The sequence below is a fragment of the Polyodon spathula genome, chromosome 8 (genome assembly GCF_017654505.1).
Source record: "Polyodon spathula isolate WHYD16114869_AA chromosome 8, ASM1765450v1, whole genome shotgun sequence".
NCBI classification, from domain to species: Eukaryota; Metazoa; Chordata; class Actinopteri; order Acipenseriformes; family Polyodontidae; genus Polyodon; species Polyodon spathula.
The window spans coordinates 47657940-47673333 of record NC_054541.1 but is presented as its reverse complement, the minus strand read 5'-3'; the positions used below and the strand labels follow the sequence as shown (position 1 = coordinate 47673333).

The 15394-nt window shown below is 39.0% G+C and overlaps 2 protein-coding genes across 8 annotated transcripts in view; both read left to right on the top strand.

Moving 5' to 3' along the window:
- Positions 1-6462, top strand: part of LOC121320071 (rab-3A-interacting protein-like) — a 29769-nt gene extending 23307 nt beyond the window's left edge. For 2 of the 5 annotated variants that reach the window (XM_041258238.1, XM_041258236.1), the window contains exons 9-14: positions 756-884; positions 2536-2648; positions 3358-3468; positions 4590-4689; positions 5280-5346; positions 5762-6462. In XM_041258238.1, coding sequence (XP_041114172.1) covers positions 756-884; positions 2536-2648; positions 3358-3468; positions 4590-4689; positions 5280-5346; positions 5762-5844 — 603 coding nt within the window. In that variant the 3' untranslated portion in view covers positions 5845-6462. Of the gene's footprint in view, positions 1-755; positions 885-2535; positions 2649-3357; positions 3469-3544; positions 3569-4589; positions 4690-5279; positions 5347-5761 lie in introns of all 5 variants that reach the window. The other 3 variants (XM_041258239.1, XM_041258241.1, XM_041258240.1) reach the window with 3 other exon arrangements.
- A 1580-nt stretch (positions 6463-8042) lies between these two features.
- LOC121320070 (myelin regulatory factor-like protein) overlaps positions 8043-15394 on the top strand; it is a 32220-nt gene continuing 24868 nt past the window's right edge. For 2 of the 3 annotated variants that reach the window (XM_041258234.1, XM_041258233.1), the window contains exons 1-2: positions 8043-8348; positions 12586-12674. In XM_041258234.1, coding sequence (XP_041114168.1) covers positions 12629-12674 — 46 coding nt within the window. In that variant the 5' untranslated portion in view covers positions 8043-8348; positions 12586-12628. The remainder of the gene's footprint in view (positions 8349-12585; positions 12675-15394) is intronic. The other variant, XM_041258235.1, reaches the window with a different exon arrangement.

Below are 15394 nucleotides of genomic sequence, written 5' to 3'. Positions count from 1 at the left end.
CTTATATGAACAATGGCCCTTCAGTAGTAATACATGGACTTTGATTGTTTACTTAATTGAATTCCGGTAGAGGCACAGCAACAATGCAATGCTGAGCTGAAGAAATGAAATAACAAACTAGCCATGACTAATGTAACAGCTGCAGTTAGCTTGCCTTTGACAAGGTATCAAAAGTATACAAAAGTTTACGTTAAATTAATTCAGGTACTTAAAAAAATAAATAAAAAAATAAAATAATTCACCCTCCCAAATGAAATTAGCATTTCAATAAACCAAAATACCCAGCAACCAAAGATGAAAAGGTTACTAGCTTGTGTGTTATTACATGGATTTCCTTCTGTACAGGTGAGCCATAAAGACAGTGTTTGCTTTAAATATTCAGTCTTTCCAATGAAACTACGTTATACTTTATAGGGGTGGGACTAAGACTTTTAATATGAGTTTGATTAGGCACAGAATATAGGTAACAAGCTCAGGTGTGTCTAAACTCGTAGTAAACCAGGACTGAATCGAGCTACTATGCAGTGGGTGTCTTTATTCCAGCCCTGCTTTATGCTATTGTAAGACCAGTAAACAGACTTTTCCCAATGTTGCCAAATTCTATAATGTAAAGTCTAAGAATTTTATTTTGAAAATGTTTTTGCAAAAAACTTGAGCCTGCATAACAGTGTAGTGTTTGATGTTTTTACTGTTCTGTTTTGCTGTATTGGTAATTTGTTTGTCAGCTGTCTGTCTGTTTTTATTCGCTTTTCTAGGTGGATTTGCTGCTTTTCAGTGAATTTAAAGCGTGGAGAGAGGAGCCCACTTTAGAAAGAACATGCTCCTTTTTAGAACGAATCTATAAAGAAGATATTTACCCCTGTTTAACCTTCTCAAAAAGTGAGGTAAGTCATTCTAATGTTTTATAAAGGTGTACTCAAGCTCTTTATCAGACTGGCGTGTTGAGCCGTTCTCTTACACCCAGAGCGAGGAAGGGCGACAGGGAATTTATTTTATTATGCTCCTTTGATTAATCATTCTGCAGAATGCCTTGAGAATAAGGTTGTGTTGGTGTTTACCTGTGCTTGACAGAGCTATACAGAGATACTGTAGTGATTGAGATGTGCTTTATAGTGATAGGATTTAGGTACTGCATTTTTTACTTCCAGAAATTGCTGATCTGGCTGACTAAATATTCAGAAGAGCACATGCTTACAAACATGCATCATACATACACACAGGATAATATGCCTGCTTATCACAGCTAGCTTAAAATATCTCATTCCTGGCAAACTACTCTTCTATTAGAACTCTCCTAGCCAGCTGTCCACTGTACCTAATGGAGGATTTAATGATTTACAGCTTTTAAAGCAACCAGAGCAAGGCTAGACTGAAGCGTGACAGGCTTGTGAGTGACATTTAAATGAGCCTCCGAGGAGAGATGGATATTTTAGATCCCTTTCTGTCTGGGATAGCTTTACACTTCAAGATCTCTAAAATGCATCAGTGCCTTCTGTCGGATAAACCTCTAACCTGGTCTTCTGTGAGAGTGGGATTAGGTGGCATCAGAACAACAAACCAAACTAGAACACTGGAATCTGAATAACTAGATCTGTGTTTTTATTATGAGTATTGATGATGCACAGTGCACTTTGAATATGAAATGGAGCAATTACATAGAAAGGCACATTGCAGGAGGCTGATATGAGATCTGTGTTTTAATATGCAAGTATTGAAGTATGGCAAGTGTACGCAATATGGAACGTGAATCAAGTGTAAATCACATTCTGTTATTTGAAGACGGTTGCCCAGATCTTTGTCGAGCAGTTTAATTTCCTCCCACTGCCTGTGTCTGATGAGACCGCACTCGGATCAATTAAATACACCGGAGCACAGATGTATTTCAATATAGCAGCTTTAAATCTAGGGGCTTTCGGGTGTGTTAATATCTGTTTCTTTAGAACCAATACCTGTCGCAAGCAGTGCATATTTATTAAATGATGTCATTGTCTCTTGGGTTCAGCATAGGTCACGGATTGTTAGTTTAAGAACTAGGCTGAGGCCACTCACAGAGACTCCTACTAACTCCTGTACCAAGCCAAAGCTGGAACTGAACTGCAGACCTAAAAGTAATTAGACTTGCATCCCGATTCAAATCAGCTGCAACCAGGACTACGTATCTATGAGAGGGTGAAGTGTCCTCAGTCACTTTGTATTTTGTGTCGTTTGGTGGAAGGGTGGCAGTGATATGGTTAAATTCCCTATCCCTGCAGTAAAATAGTTTCTCTGGTCCTCTTCATTCCATGTGAGAATGCTAACAAACAGTAAAAGTGAGCACATTCACTTCATTGATCCTGTAGTTCCTCTATTGTCTGACTGTCCCCCTCACACTTGTACATCTACATGCTGTGGATGCTGGTACTTTCCTGGTACTGGTGCTCTGATTTTGACGTTGCAGGCTCTAGGTTTATCTTCCCCTTACCTGTGCCTGGTGTACAGTGTGTGGAGGGGTCTCTCTCGGTTGGGTCTCACCTCCTCTTGTCTTGCCCTCCTCAGCTAGCGTCTGCGATCCTGGAGGCTGTAGAGAACAACACTCTGAGTGTGGAGCCTGTGGGGTTCCAGTCCCTACCCGTCGTCAAGGCTGCGGCAGTGGAGTGCGGAGGACCAAAGTGAGTCTTTAGATGAAATGTGATATGATGAAATTAGATGAATTCACATGCTCTGATGGTTTGCTGTAACCTGATCCAACACAGTTGAAAGGTCACAGCATTGTGTAATTTCTGTTGGACTCGGGCAGTACTCAAAAGGAGCCGGCATCTAGGATTCTCCCTGCTCAGATAATGCCAGGTGGATTCTGATGCAGTGGGGGAAAAGGTATCAAATTCAGTATTGGAGCAGCAGAACTCAGAACCACTCTGACTCATTGTTAACATCGTCATAAAGTAAAAGGGGGGAATAATAATAGCTTGATATTTTAAGCTACTCACCCTTTAATAATAATATAAAAAGAGGAGGATCTTAATACTGCCACCTTCTAATTCTGCAGTAAAAACAGAGTGCTGTTTGGATTATTAAATGCCCGCCTTGTTGGAACAGTGCATGTTTGTGTGTGAAAGGACTGGCATGTCACTGCTGGGAGGGTGAATCTGGAGAAGCATATTCTGGCATAATTAGTGAAATAAACCCCACTGCCTTATAATAGCTCAGTACTCCTGCTTCAGGGCATTCGGTGAATATGATCATACTTAGAATATTGGATTTGCACAATAAAATATGCCTGCAGGTTATTTGAAATTCAGAAATGACAACTCCACCTCATTTTTGCATTCATTTGGCACAAGATGCACGATTTCGCTTGTCTTTGTCTGTGACGTGCAGAGAGAATACAAGTCCAATACTCCTAACACAGGGCCTGCTCCACATGTCCGTTTCCATGTCAGCACTGCAGCCTGTTTTCACGTCGCCTCTCTTGTTCCAGCTCTCTTCAGGGTTTGTATGGCTGCTCTTTCATTATTTCTTCATTTATATTTCTTCTCTGTTTGTTTTCCTTTCCTTGGTGGTGTAGTGGCCGGAGATGTGAAATTGTAACGTAAGTCAATCACTCAACCCTTCCACCAGCTTGCCTATTTTTAAACCTCTGCTCTTGTACACCTGACCATGCTTGTAGTATTACAGGGGAATGTGGTTCCAAATGGAGGATTTCTAGACAAAGTGTGTGTCTGTGTGTCTGTGTCTGTGTCTGTGTGTGTGTGTCTGTGTCTGTGTGTGTGTCTGTGTGTGTGTGTGTGTGTGTGTGTGTGTGTGTGTGTGTAGTTCAAGCACCCCACAGTAATCCTCACACCCCACTTTTCTCTTGCACTGTTTTAATATGGGGGAGACTTTCGACCGGGTGATTTGGTGATTACTTGTGTCAAAATGCCCTAACAACTACACTGTAAAATGGGCAGTAATGTGTCTATAGCACCACCTACTGGATGATAATGACAACCTTGCTGCACTCCACAGTTCTGGTACTTTTGAGATGGTCTGGTTTGAGTGAAAATGATCAATCAATAAATGAATCCTTTTTTTAATTTTGCTCCTCCCCCCGGACTGTTCCAATCTCCCGCTGTCTCTCTCTCTCTCTCTTGGGTTTCAGAGAAGGCTGCCGAAATGCATGCAACTGGCCCTTTTTTTCAAAATTATTTTTTAAAATTCTTTGAATACAGTTTTTATTTAGTTTTGAATATGAATGTGAATCCTGCATCATGCTTGGAACCCTTTACAAAGTGTCACTGAAATAAGTTGTGTGTTTTGTTATGACAGTCCAGGAGTGTATTGGAAGATGGCAAGGGGACAGTAGCTTAATCAGATGAGTGATTTAGAGATGAGACATTATTCAAAGAATGAAAAATAAAAGAACACATAAAATACTAACAAGACACCACAGAACTGTTAACCCCACCCCCTTAAATATACCTGGACCACTCCAATTGTGATAAAGTGTTGGTATGGACATTGCCCAAGGGTGTTTTAATAGGGTTAGAAACCTACAATTGATATCTCAGCAGTTGTTTATATCCTGTGCAAACGTTTTCATTGTGTATGTCTCCTCTTGTCTTCGGTCACAGAAAGTGTGCACTCAGCGGTCAGACCAAAATGTGTAAACACAGGATCAAGTTTGGAGATTCCAGCAACTATTACTACGTGTCTCCCTTTTGTAGATATAGGGTAAGGACTTTGAAGACTGTGCAGTAATACACATCTGCTTTTGAGCTGCCACTCCAATGCAAAAAAAATTAAAATATTTTTTTTTACTATAATTTGTATGTGTTTTTTTCATTATAAATATTTATATTCCATTTTTTAAAAACATACATGCATGCAATCTTATAATACAAGCATATTCTTTAACAGTCATACATGTATAAATGTAAACCTACAGCCCACACCCATACTATCAGTGATAATCATTATTATATAATAGGATCAATTTGATAACATCTGTAAAAACATGTTTAAAAGTCACTGTGGTGCGCCGACAGCAATGTAGATCATGTCTCTGTTCTTGTAATTCATTTGTAAGCGGGGCCTCACAATAGGATCAGTTGATTATCACCTGTATATAAAATACAGAGGTCTGTCAGGTGAGAAGTGGAACCTGGGGTAAAGACATGTGACAGGTCGGGTCAGGTCTTGCTCTGTACTGTAATTAACTATCTGAATTGCGCAGCCCTGCTGTCAGTATGCTGCTAGCATGCTTGTATTGGTGTGTAATTATGTCTGTGTCCTGATGAGTATTTTCTGTTGCTGTTCCTCAGATCACTTCAGTGTGCAACTTCTTTACTTACATCCGCTACATCTATCAAGGACTGGTGAAACAGGATGGTAAGTGCTTTACTAATGGAGCAGTGGACTCTTCATTTAGTAAGCGCCCTGTTACTGGTATAATAACTAACCCTATACTGTCAGTGTGTGTATACTGTCAGTGGGTCCTTTTTCAATTCCAATTTATTTTTAAAATAAATTCCCAATTCTTTTTTAATCAGTTCCAATTTCTTCAAAGTATTTCCTTTGATGGACTTGAATTGGAATTGATTAAAAGGGAATTGGAATTGATTAAAAGGGAATTGGAATTGATTAAAAGGGAATTGGAATTGACTCAACCCTGCATGCTGCTCAGTAGTTTAACACATTTAGAATTCAAATGACATCAGAACTGTGCAATTTATCATATTTGCATAGGTCATAGTAATCGGATTCATTCTTGCCCTTTCAATGTATTTTTTTTTTTTTTTGACAGCTGAACAGATGTTTTGGGAAGTAATGCAGCTCAGGAAGGAAATGTCTTTTGCAAAACTTGGATATTACAAAGAGGAGCTGTGACAGAACCTGCATTTCCCTGAGAGAGAGAGGTTCTGACACTGCAGAGAATCACTTCTGTGTCATATTTATTAGGACAGAACGGGCCCAGAACCCCCTCCCCCTCCCCATCCTTCTTCTTCCTCTTCCTCTGAACTTGCTCCCCGACCCCCTTGAATAACTTCAGCTTGCTTGTGTACTGTATGTTGAAATCAAATGTGTTGATCACTTTAAAAGAACCCCACAGTATGCATAATTCAAAAGCAAGGAAGAAACAGCTGCTGAAATAAATATTGATTTGAATTTTGATGCCAGAACATTTTTTTTTTTGTTTGTTTGTTTTTCGGGGGTGGGGGGGTTACTGTCACATATTTACAAGGTGTTTTGAAATTGTACATTTGAATCTGAAGTGAGCCTTTTCCAAATTGAAAATGTGGTTTTATCCTCTGTGAATGGTGGTGACATCATAGGTTCCTAGTTTCTTGTATCCAGCGTAGTGACCTCCCTGTCAGTGAAAGTATACAGTATGTATGTATGTATGAGTATCACTGTACGAGTTTCTGCACTGGAATCACAAAGGCTTTCCATGATTTTATTTAGTGCCTTTCTGGAATCTATTGAATAAAAATGTATACCTCGTAAGAGAGCTTAGAGATTCTGTTTCTTCAGCACATCCACAGAATAGTCGTTTTTGTTACTGTTCTTGGGTGCAGTCTTGGATCCAGAGGCACCTGCCGACTGAGAACCTTCTGTCAGCTTAACAGTCAGATGTGCCGTCTGAAACCGACATGGGAGAGGGAGATGCACTATTTCGAATTTTCTGTCACACATTCTTCAAGATTTATTAAATTAATAAAGACATGATGTAACTTTGCATAAATATAAATATATACTACACATTTATATTTGTTCAATTATAGACAGTGTACCTCTCATATCATTTGCAGAGGTCTCATGCAATCAGGTTGCATATTAAACACTGGAATGTGTTACGCTGTGCAGTTCAGTTCCACACTGCTCACTGTTGCTCTGCTCAACCCTAAAAGTACTCTTTCCATTACAATGCAGTACCTGTCTGCCTTCCTGTCTAAAATAAGCATGGAGCTTTCTTTGCTACTGAGATTTGAAGCAATGTGTGTAGAGCGAGAGGATGTCAATGAGTTTCCACAATATGATATTGGGCTGTGAAAATGTTGATAAAACACACAAGGCAAGAAAGACGCTATGCTTGCCAATAAAATCACACCTCTGCAACCATACTGCTGCGTGGGAGTGTTAGGGGGAAAAAAAGGCATTTGCTATTGCTATAAAGCCTGCTGTTTCTGGAAAACCGATGCAGCATTGTGTTTTTTTTTTTTTTTTTTTTCCAGAGCCCAAATGAATCGGTCTGTAAATAATTAAGATGTACTGCAGAAGGTAGCAATTAAACCATCAGTCCATTTTGAAAGCAGCAGGAAGAACACATTGCCTATGCAGTTTTTTGCTCGGTGTTGCCTTACTGTGCTTGTCTGTTTTAGTGAGAGGTTGTGTCTTCATGTCTGTTTCCTCTCATGATTCTCTGAGTGCACACTTTAAAGTGCAATATAATATCGCAAACAACATGATGTCAAGGTTACTGATGTACAGTGCGTGTTTGCTGCAGCCTGACCTTTTAGTATGAAATCGTGGGGCAATATGCAGTTACCAGCAAATCTACTTCGATCGTGTTGGCTTACCTGAGCATTGGAATCAGACGCCCATTGAAAAAAAGTCTTGCTTCAAGAATTAATTTAAATTGATACCAAAAATTTTTCCTAATGTGAAAGATACACCCTACAGTGCTTCTGTTTTAAACAGAATGGTTAGGGGAAAGGTTTGTAGGAGAAACAGGGCCTTCGTGTGTGGCTAATAATAACAAAGTGCCATTTTCACTCCTTTCCCAGTCATAATATTTTTTTTTTGTACTAAATTTAGCACCCGGGATCATGTTTCAAAATGATATAACGTTTATTTTAAAACTGTACGTTTGAGGCCCATGTAGGTAATGGAAAAACATAACAGGTAAGATGTATGGAATTACTTTGTTAGCTGCGAACACAGTACAGATAAGCATGAAAAAGTCAGCTGCACAATAGTTAAACACTAAGCAGCAGCTTTTGGGGGGGGAGCCAGTGCTGTGTCATGTGTAGCAACACCCACTCCTTACCTGTGTGCACACACCTTGTACTGAGCATTTCCTTTATGGCCCTGTACAAGGACTAGAGACAATAAACCCCTGGCGCCTGCGTGTGCTGAGGGTTACAGTAACAGTCCAAGGTAAGAGCAGGACTGTGGGACGGCCTTCCATGTTCACTGGCCTGTTATTTGGAAAGGGAGCTTCTTGGATATTTCACTTGGGGTGGAAAAAAAGTACTGAAAAATGCATGGAGTTTGATAAACTGAAACAAAGCTTTGTCACAATGGAATATAGATAGGCAACGCGACTACAAAGACTTCTCACAATACATTTTTAACCAACCTGAATTTGCCTTGGGGGTGGGAGAAAAAAGGTAAGCCTTTTTACCTTTAGGAAAGATAAATTGTGTGTGTGTGTGATCATTGTAAGGGTAGTATCAAAGACCGGTACCGAGTAATCATGGCTGCTCCAGGATTATGAAGTGGTTATATCTGTTTGAGGTGTTGATTTGTTTAATTCTTGGCTGTTTTATTTCTCCATCTTGTCACACATTCTCAAAATTATGTTTACAAGATATTCCTTTCCTTGTTAATCAGTGACAGAGCTTATCAACAGTGTTGGCTGGCTGGAAGTCCCTAGGAACTTGATCTGGTCTTATTGTTCCTCGTTAGCTATTGCGTTTATTATTATTAATAATAATTGGACTTGAGTTTATAATATGGGAATGTTGTCTACAAGGGACAACAAAAAATGAAATATTCCCCGTGGAACTGCCACAGGGAATTTTTCAAGAAATCTCTGTCTATCGACCCCTGTGTTTAAAGACGGCGCCCACGTTATAAATGGAAACCAAGGAGAAAACATGACTGTAAAATTGCACAAGCAGCCTTCACATTGCAGGATTCGTTGCATATGGAATAAATGTGTCAATAAACTAGTTAATTTCTTCAAATGTATGAAATATTTCATTTCTGACCGTCACAGGCAAAATGCCAATCTACTAAACCCTTGTTATTTAGTTTTAGTTTTGGATTTAGTTTTGCTTTGTGATTCTGTTTTATTGGGTGTTTGCCTAAGCCTCTCTGACGGAAGTGTCTTATGTAAATGTTTGGATGTGCAATCTGGTGGCCATTTAGAATGCCAGATCTTTGTCTACACAAACCCTGTTGAGGATGGTGGGGCATATCCTGTGCAGCTTGATGTTAACTGATGATAGATGCCCACTCAACACAAAGACTCCACAGTGAAACCAATCCACAGTAGCCAACTTCACCCAATATACTGTGTACTTTATTTTCTTAAAATAAATAAAACACTTTTTTAATGTTTTACAGTTCAAATGAAAATACATGGAGGGACAGAAACAATTCCCAGGTTGCTGAATTTGTACTTGAGTAATCCACTAGTTCCCTGGCCTCCCTTATTAACCATCATAAAAGTTAACTACAGTAATTGGCAGTATTCCTATGGGTATCCCACTGTTCATAGTTTACCACAAAGGATGAGCATTGATGGGCCAAATGGCCTCTTCTCCTTCCCAAACTTGTGTTATGTTCTTATAACTCTTTGCTATGCTTTTACTATGGTAAACTTGTTTAAGCAATACTCTAAATCACTGCTTTGTAAACATGTTCAAATGGACTTCTAGACAGCACAGTACCAGGTGATGGATTAGTGTGTTCAATGGTCTTAGGATGCTTCATGAAGTCAGGCGTTACCAGTCTGTCTCACTGCTTAAGAAGATTAATGTTCAGTCCTGTGCTTGACAGAAGAGTTGGGAACATAACAGCAGTCAAGGACACAGTTTATTTTTCATGTATTAATGTAGCTGTATTACTGAAGATGTGATGAGTGAGTTTCACTTTAAGGCAAGGTGTGTGTGGAAGTTAATAGAAATGTCATGTACAGTATTGTACAATCGATTTCTCAAAAGAGTACATATTAATGTTGGCACAGATGTTTTTAACATTGAAACGTTGTTGTTATTATTGACTGTCCCTTTACCTTTAAGATGTTTGCAATCAAAACAATCAGACGACTCTTCAGATTCTTTCAATTACTCAAATACTCCCCTTTTTCACTTTCTAAAATCTAGACATGTGGCTGTAGTCAAGTGTTTACATACCCCAATGGAAATTTATAATTTCTTGAAAACAAAGAATTTTAGGAAAAATCTTTTGTAGTAAAAAGTTTTACTTTTTTTGCATGAGGAAAGACATAGATATCTAGAATTATTTATTTCAGCAACTTTTTTGCAAAACTCCAAAAAATGCTAATTCAAAAGTATTTATACCCTTTGCTGCTATTATAGTATTGTCTAGAGCTATCTGAAGACCTTAGACCTTAGAATGATTTATTGTCATAAAGCTGGAGAAGGATACAAGAAGATTTCCAAGTATTTAAATATCAAGCAGTACAAGACTCATGGTTCTGTCACAACGCTCCCTCAGTCTGGAAGAAAGAAGGTTCTTTCACCAAGAACAAGTAGACAAATTGTGAGGAAGGTTAATAGCAATCCGAGATTGACTGCCAAAGATATTCAAAGTGAATTGGCTGCAGGAGGGTTTCCATTTCAACCATAGGTTGAGTATTGCATGGTGAAGGTCTCATTGGTCGCAGGCCAAGAAAAAAGCCACTCCTAGGCAAACGTCACAAGGACAATCAGTTAAAGTTTGCAAAACACATTTGATTGATGGTTCTGGTCAAAGGTTTTGTGGAGTGATGAAACAAAAATTGATCTATTTGGTCACGCTAATAGTTGTTACGTTTGAAGAAAGTCTGGTGATGCATACAAAGAAAAGAACACCATACCTACTATCAATCATGGAGGAATATGGTAAAATGGATTCCATAGCATACAAAAAGATATTGGCTGATCATCTGAAACCCTCCGCTACAAAACTTGGTTCAAAGCGCAACTGGACGTTCCAAAACAACAATGATCCGAAGCACACATCAAAATCTACTTCAGAATGGCTAAAGAATAGAATCAAGGTTCTGGAATGGCTAGTCAAAGTCCTGATCTAAATCTGACTGAGAATCTTTGATATGAGTTGAAGTCCTCGGAATTTGAACGAACTGGAACAATTTTTGTTGTGAAGAATGGTAAAAAAATCAATAAAGAATCATTCCTGATGCTCATTGAAAAATATCCTAATCGTTTAAAAGAGGTAATTATTGTTAAAGGTGCCTCTGCTAGCTATTATTTTTATTTTCCTTGTTAGGGTATGTATACTTTTGAACTAGCATTTTTGGATCAAAGAAATTACTGTAATAAATAATTTTAGACATATATTTCTTGTAACTTTTTTTCCTCATCCACAAAAGCAAAACTTCTGCTACAAAAGAGTTTAGCTATAATTATTTATTTTTGGGAAATGTGTAGAAGTACATACATTTACATCGGGGTATGTAAGCTGTGTGTTTGTTTGTGTGTATATAGTGGTGAATCTCGTTTCCCACAAGCAGAGGCTTCTCACTTTTTCTCGCTTTTTTAACATATATTTACTTATATGGGACTTTAAAGTCCTGTCAGTCCTTTGAGAACGCTCCACCCAGACAATGAAAACGTTGAGGAAGTTGAGAAATCTTTGGCCTTAAATGTCAAAACATGTTTGCACTCACTTGTAAAACAATGCAGCTGATATAATATTGCTCTTGCCTTTTATCACAACAATACAGAACCCTTAACATACAGCACTAAGATAAGGCAGGACCATGCCCTTTGTATTACAAATAACACTACTCCATGCTATTGAAGTTTAGTAAAAGGAGGCATAGTGATGACGTATAACTAAAGGAGATGGGTCCTAGCAAGATGGGGAAATGCAGCATCGCCAAGCATTAATTCTACTCTCATTAAAATGACCTGTGTGCCACATCATTACATAAGTTACTTTAATTTCATCAATGGGATATGTAATAATAAATGTGCAGTAACAGTAACCAGGACAGCTTGGTGGTGCAGTGACTGGGCTAGCTCACCACCAAGCCTGGTCTCTGCTTCACCCCCAGTGAGCACAATCCAGTCCCAATCCCAAGACCAGCCCACAATTTAACAAAGCTGTCAGTCACACTGAGCTATCTCTTGAAAGAAAAAAAAACAACACAAAAAAAGAGCTAGGTCAATAATTTGCAAAATCACAAGGCAAACCATTTCAGACATTCTGAAAAAAAGATAGTATTTAAAAACAACAACATGGAGAAAACGATATCTAATAATGAAGAGAACAATCATAATGAAGAAAACAATATCTAGTTCCAGTCCCAGGCCCTGGCGGATTGGACAGGTTGTGCTGTGGTGCTGATATCTGCTGTAGGGTTTCTTCAGGTCCACACACTGGTATTAAAGTGGTTTCTCACTTTGTAATTTCCGGTCTCCACAATGTCCCCACTCTGATAAGACCTGTAATTGTGTCTTCATGAGTATATATAAACTCCACTGAGAGATCCCGGCATTGTCATAATCACAACACGATGAAAATGACTTTTTTTGTTGTGATCATGACAACACTGTCGTGTTGGGTGCTCTCAATGGAGCTCTGTTTATTTCTATGCAAGTTCATCTGCCCCTACTGTAAATGAAGAGGACAGTTGTGTGTGTGTTTCAGACAGCTGGTCACTGCACAGCCCAGCAGGGGGTTGGAGGCACTGATGGATGTGCTCGGGGAAAATGAGGCCCTGCAGCTGTTCTTTGAAGGTAAGAAAGACCTTTGGAATGAATTACAATAATATAGACAGCCTGGCAACTTTATTAGGACCTGCACCTAATATCAGGTTGGGCCACCATTTGCCCTGATCAATGCCTTCACACAGTGTGGCACAGACTCTGCAAGATTCCTTAAGCGTGGTTACAATTATTTATTAGGACCTGTGCTTAACATTGGGTTGGGCCATCGTTTGCCCTAATCACAGCCTTGACATGGCATAGGCTCCACAAGGTGTCTCAAGGGATCAACTCAACATTCAATATTTCGTGCTATTGGTGAACGAACCATCGCTCATTCTGAATATACCCAATTGGAAACAGATCCAGGGATGGGTACATGTTGATAGCAGCCATCGCCATCTGGGTACAAGAACAGCTCTGTCGGGTAAATTAGATCCGCAACGATGCTTCAGTAAACTACACCATTCTTCTGACTACCAGTCATGGGACCCAGGGTATTCCAAGAGAACATGCCCCATACCAGGGTATACCAGGAGAACAAGCCCCACACCAGGGTGCACCAGGAGAACAAGCCCCACACCAGGGTATTCCAGGAGAACATGCCCCACACCAGGGTACACCAGGAGAACATGTCCCACACCAAGGCACACCAGGAGAACATGCCCCACACCAGGGTATACCAGGAGAACAAGCCCCACACCAGGATATACCAGGAGAACAAGCCCCATACCAGGGTATAATAGGAGAACATGCCCCACACCAGGGTGCAGAAAAGCCAAACCAAGTGTCTCCCACATTTACTTTTCTCAAAGTGAAGCACGATTCACGACAATAGAAACCCCAGTTTTTGCATGTGCCATTTTTTTGACGGGTGCTCAATGTAACTCTTTAGGGCAGCTGTCACGCTGAAGAGTGATGTTACTTCTCAATATGATCATTGAAACAGGGAGAAGGTCAGCTCGACTGGCTAACACGACTTTTTTTAGAAACAGATTTTTTTCTTCTAGAGATTTACAGCAATAATCTTACCCTGTCATACTTCCACACTCAGGGGTGAATAATGTCCCATGCAGCAAAAGACATTTAGAGCTCATTCTGTTATGGGAATTGCTTTAAAAGCCTGTTCCCTTAAACTTAACAAATACAAAACATAGCAGCCCGATAACAACAACTAGAACAATATCATTAACATGGAGGACTATTAAAATTAACTCCCATCAGTTATTCTAGAGGCTGCATTAAGGTTTTGAAAATGAATCATTATATAAGTTTGAATTTCGTTCAGTAAATATTTGTCTGGTTATTGTTACTGCTTCCATTGCAGAAGTCAAAATATGTATCTCTAAATAGCCACTGAATGCACAATAAATTATTAAGGGAGCACATGCAGGTTAGTCTAGATCCTCCTAATGGGCACTGTTTTTTTGTAAGCCTTGGTTATTATCTATTATCTTATTATCATGATCCACAATGTGGCTGTAAAATAAAACAATTCAAGTAATATACAGCAGCCCGCAAGGCCTTGGCACAGAGCACTGGCACAGCAGCAGGACCGCTATACACAATGTGCCTTGTATTAAATATTGAGCTCAGGGTGATATCTCATGGGAAAGAAAAGACACAAGGTACTTTTATTACACATACACTGCTGTGAAAAAGTTTTACGCATGTTGCACTATTCTACTCTGATTCATTATGAGCATCAACAATTTACTCAAAGCCTCCACTAGTGTTTTCTACTAATATAACAACCTTGACTTGCATAAAGAAGGAAACACATTGAGTGAAATAGCTCGCATCACTCAATTTTCAAGGTGTGGTATCCAAAGCATAATCAACAAGTACAGAGAAACATCATCTGTAATTGACAAACCCAGGACTGGAAGACCCAAAAAGCTGTTTAACAAGGATGAACAATACTTGAAGATAATATCCAGAATGGCATGCAATAGTTATAGCACATTAAACACTGGTTGTGCCTGGGCTAGAAGCAGGCTATTCAAATGGCACACTGCAGTGTGCAATCAGGCAGATACAGGATAAGATCATTAGCCTCTCGTGGTATATTAAATAAAAAGGCTTTATAGGGTTGTAGCAAGACTATAACATCCTCTATTAGTATGAATGTACAGAAACTGAAAATGAATGTTCAGTTGTGCCTTATTAAGTTTTTCTATCTAGTTTCGATCCTCGCTCTGCCCTTTCCTGTTACAGAGTTGTCAGTTCTAGCTGTAGATTACAATATACCATATCCCTGTTTTTTTCATTCAGAAGGTTTGCTTCACCTAGATAAAGATAAAATAAGATAATAAGATAAAAAAAAAAAACTATATGAAAACAATTTTATTTAACATCATGTAATCAAAGAAACAACAAAATGACCTTGAAAAAGTGTATTAAAAGCCATAATAGTAGTATAATGTTTTCAATTACTGTCAGTTAAGGACAGTATATGGAAAACTACAAAGCAGTATGTAATTCAATATGTTAACGTAGGATTATTCAGCAGGTTTCATTCAACTTTATGAAGCAGAATTTGTTAATTCTGTAGAGTGATGCAAAACCTTTGGCCATAGATCACAGTTCTGCAGCTATTTTATGTATGGAGAGCTGTTAGAGCCATACTGTTTCTATTATCAGTACAAGGCTATCTGGTCATAAAAGGATTATGATGTAACTCTGCAACGCCAATGACACTAGACATATTGGCAGCCTTTGACACAAAAAAGCAAACTGCAGTTGTGGTTTAT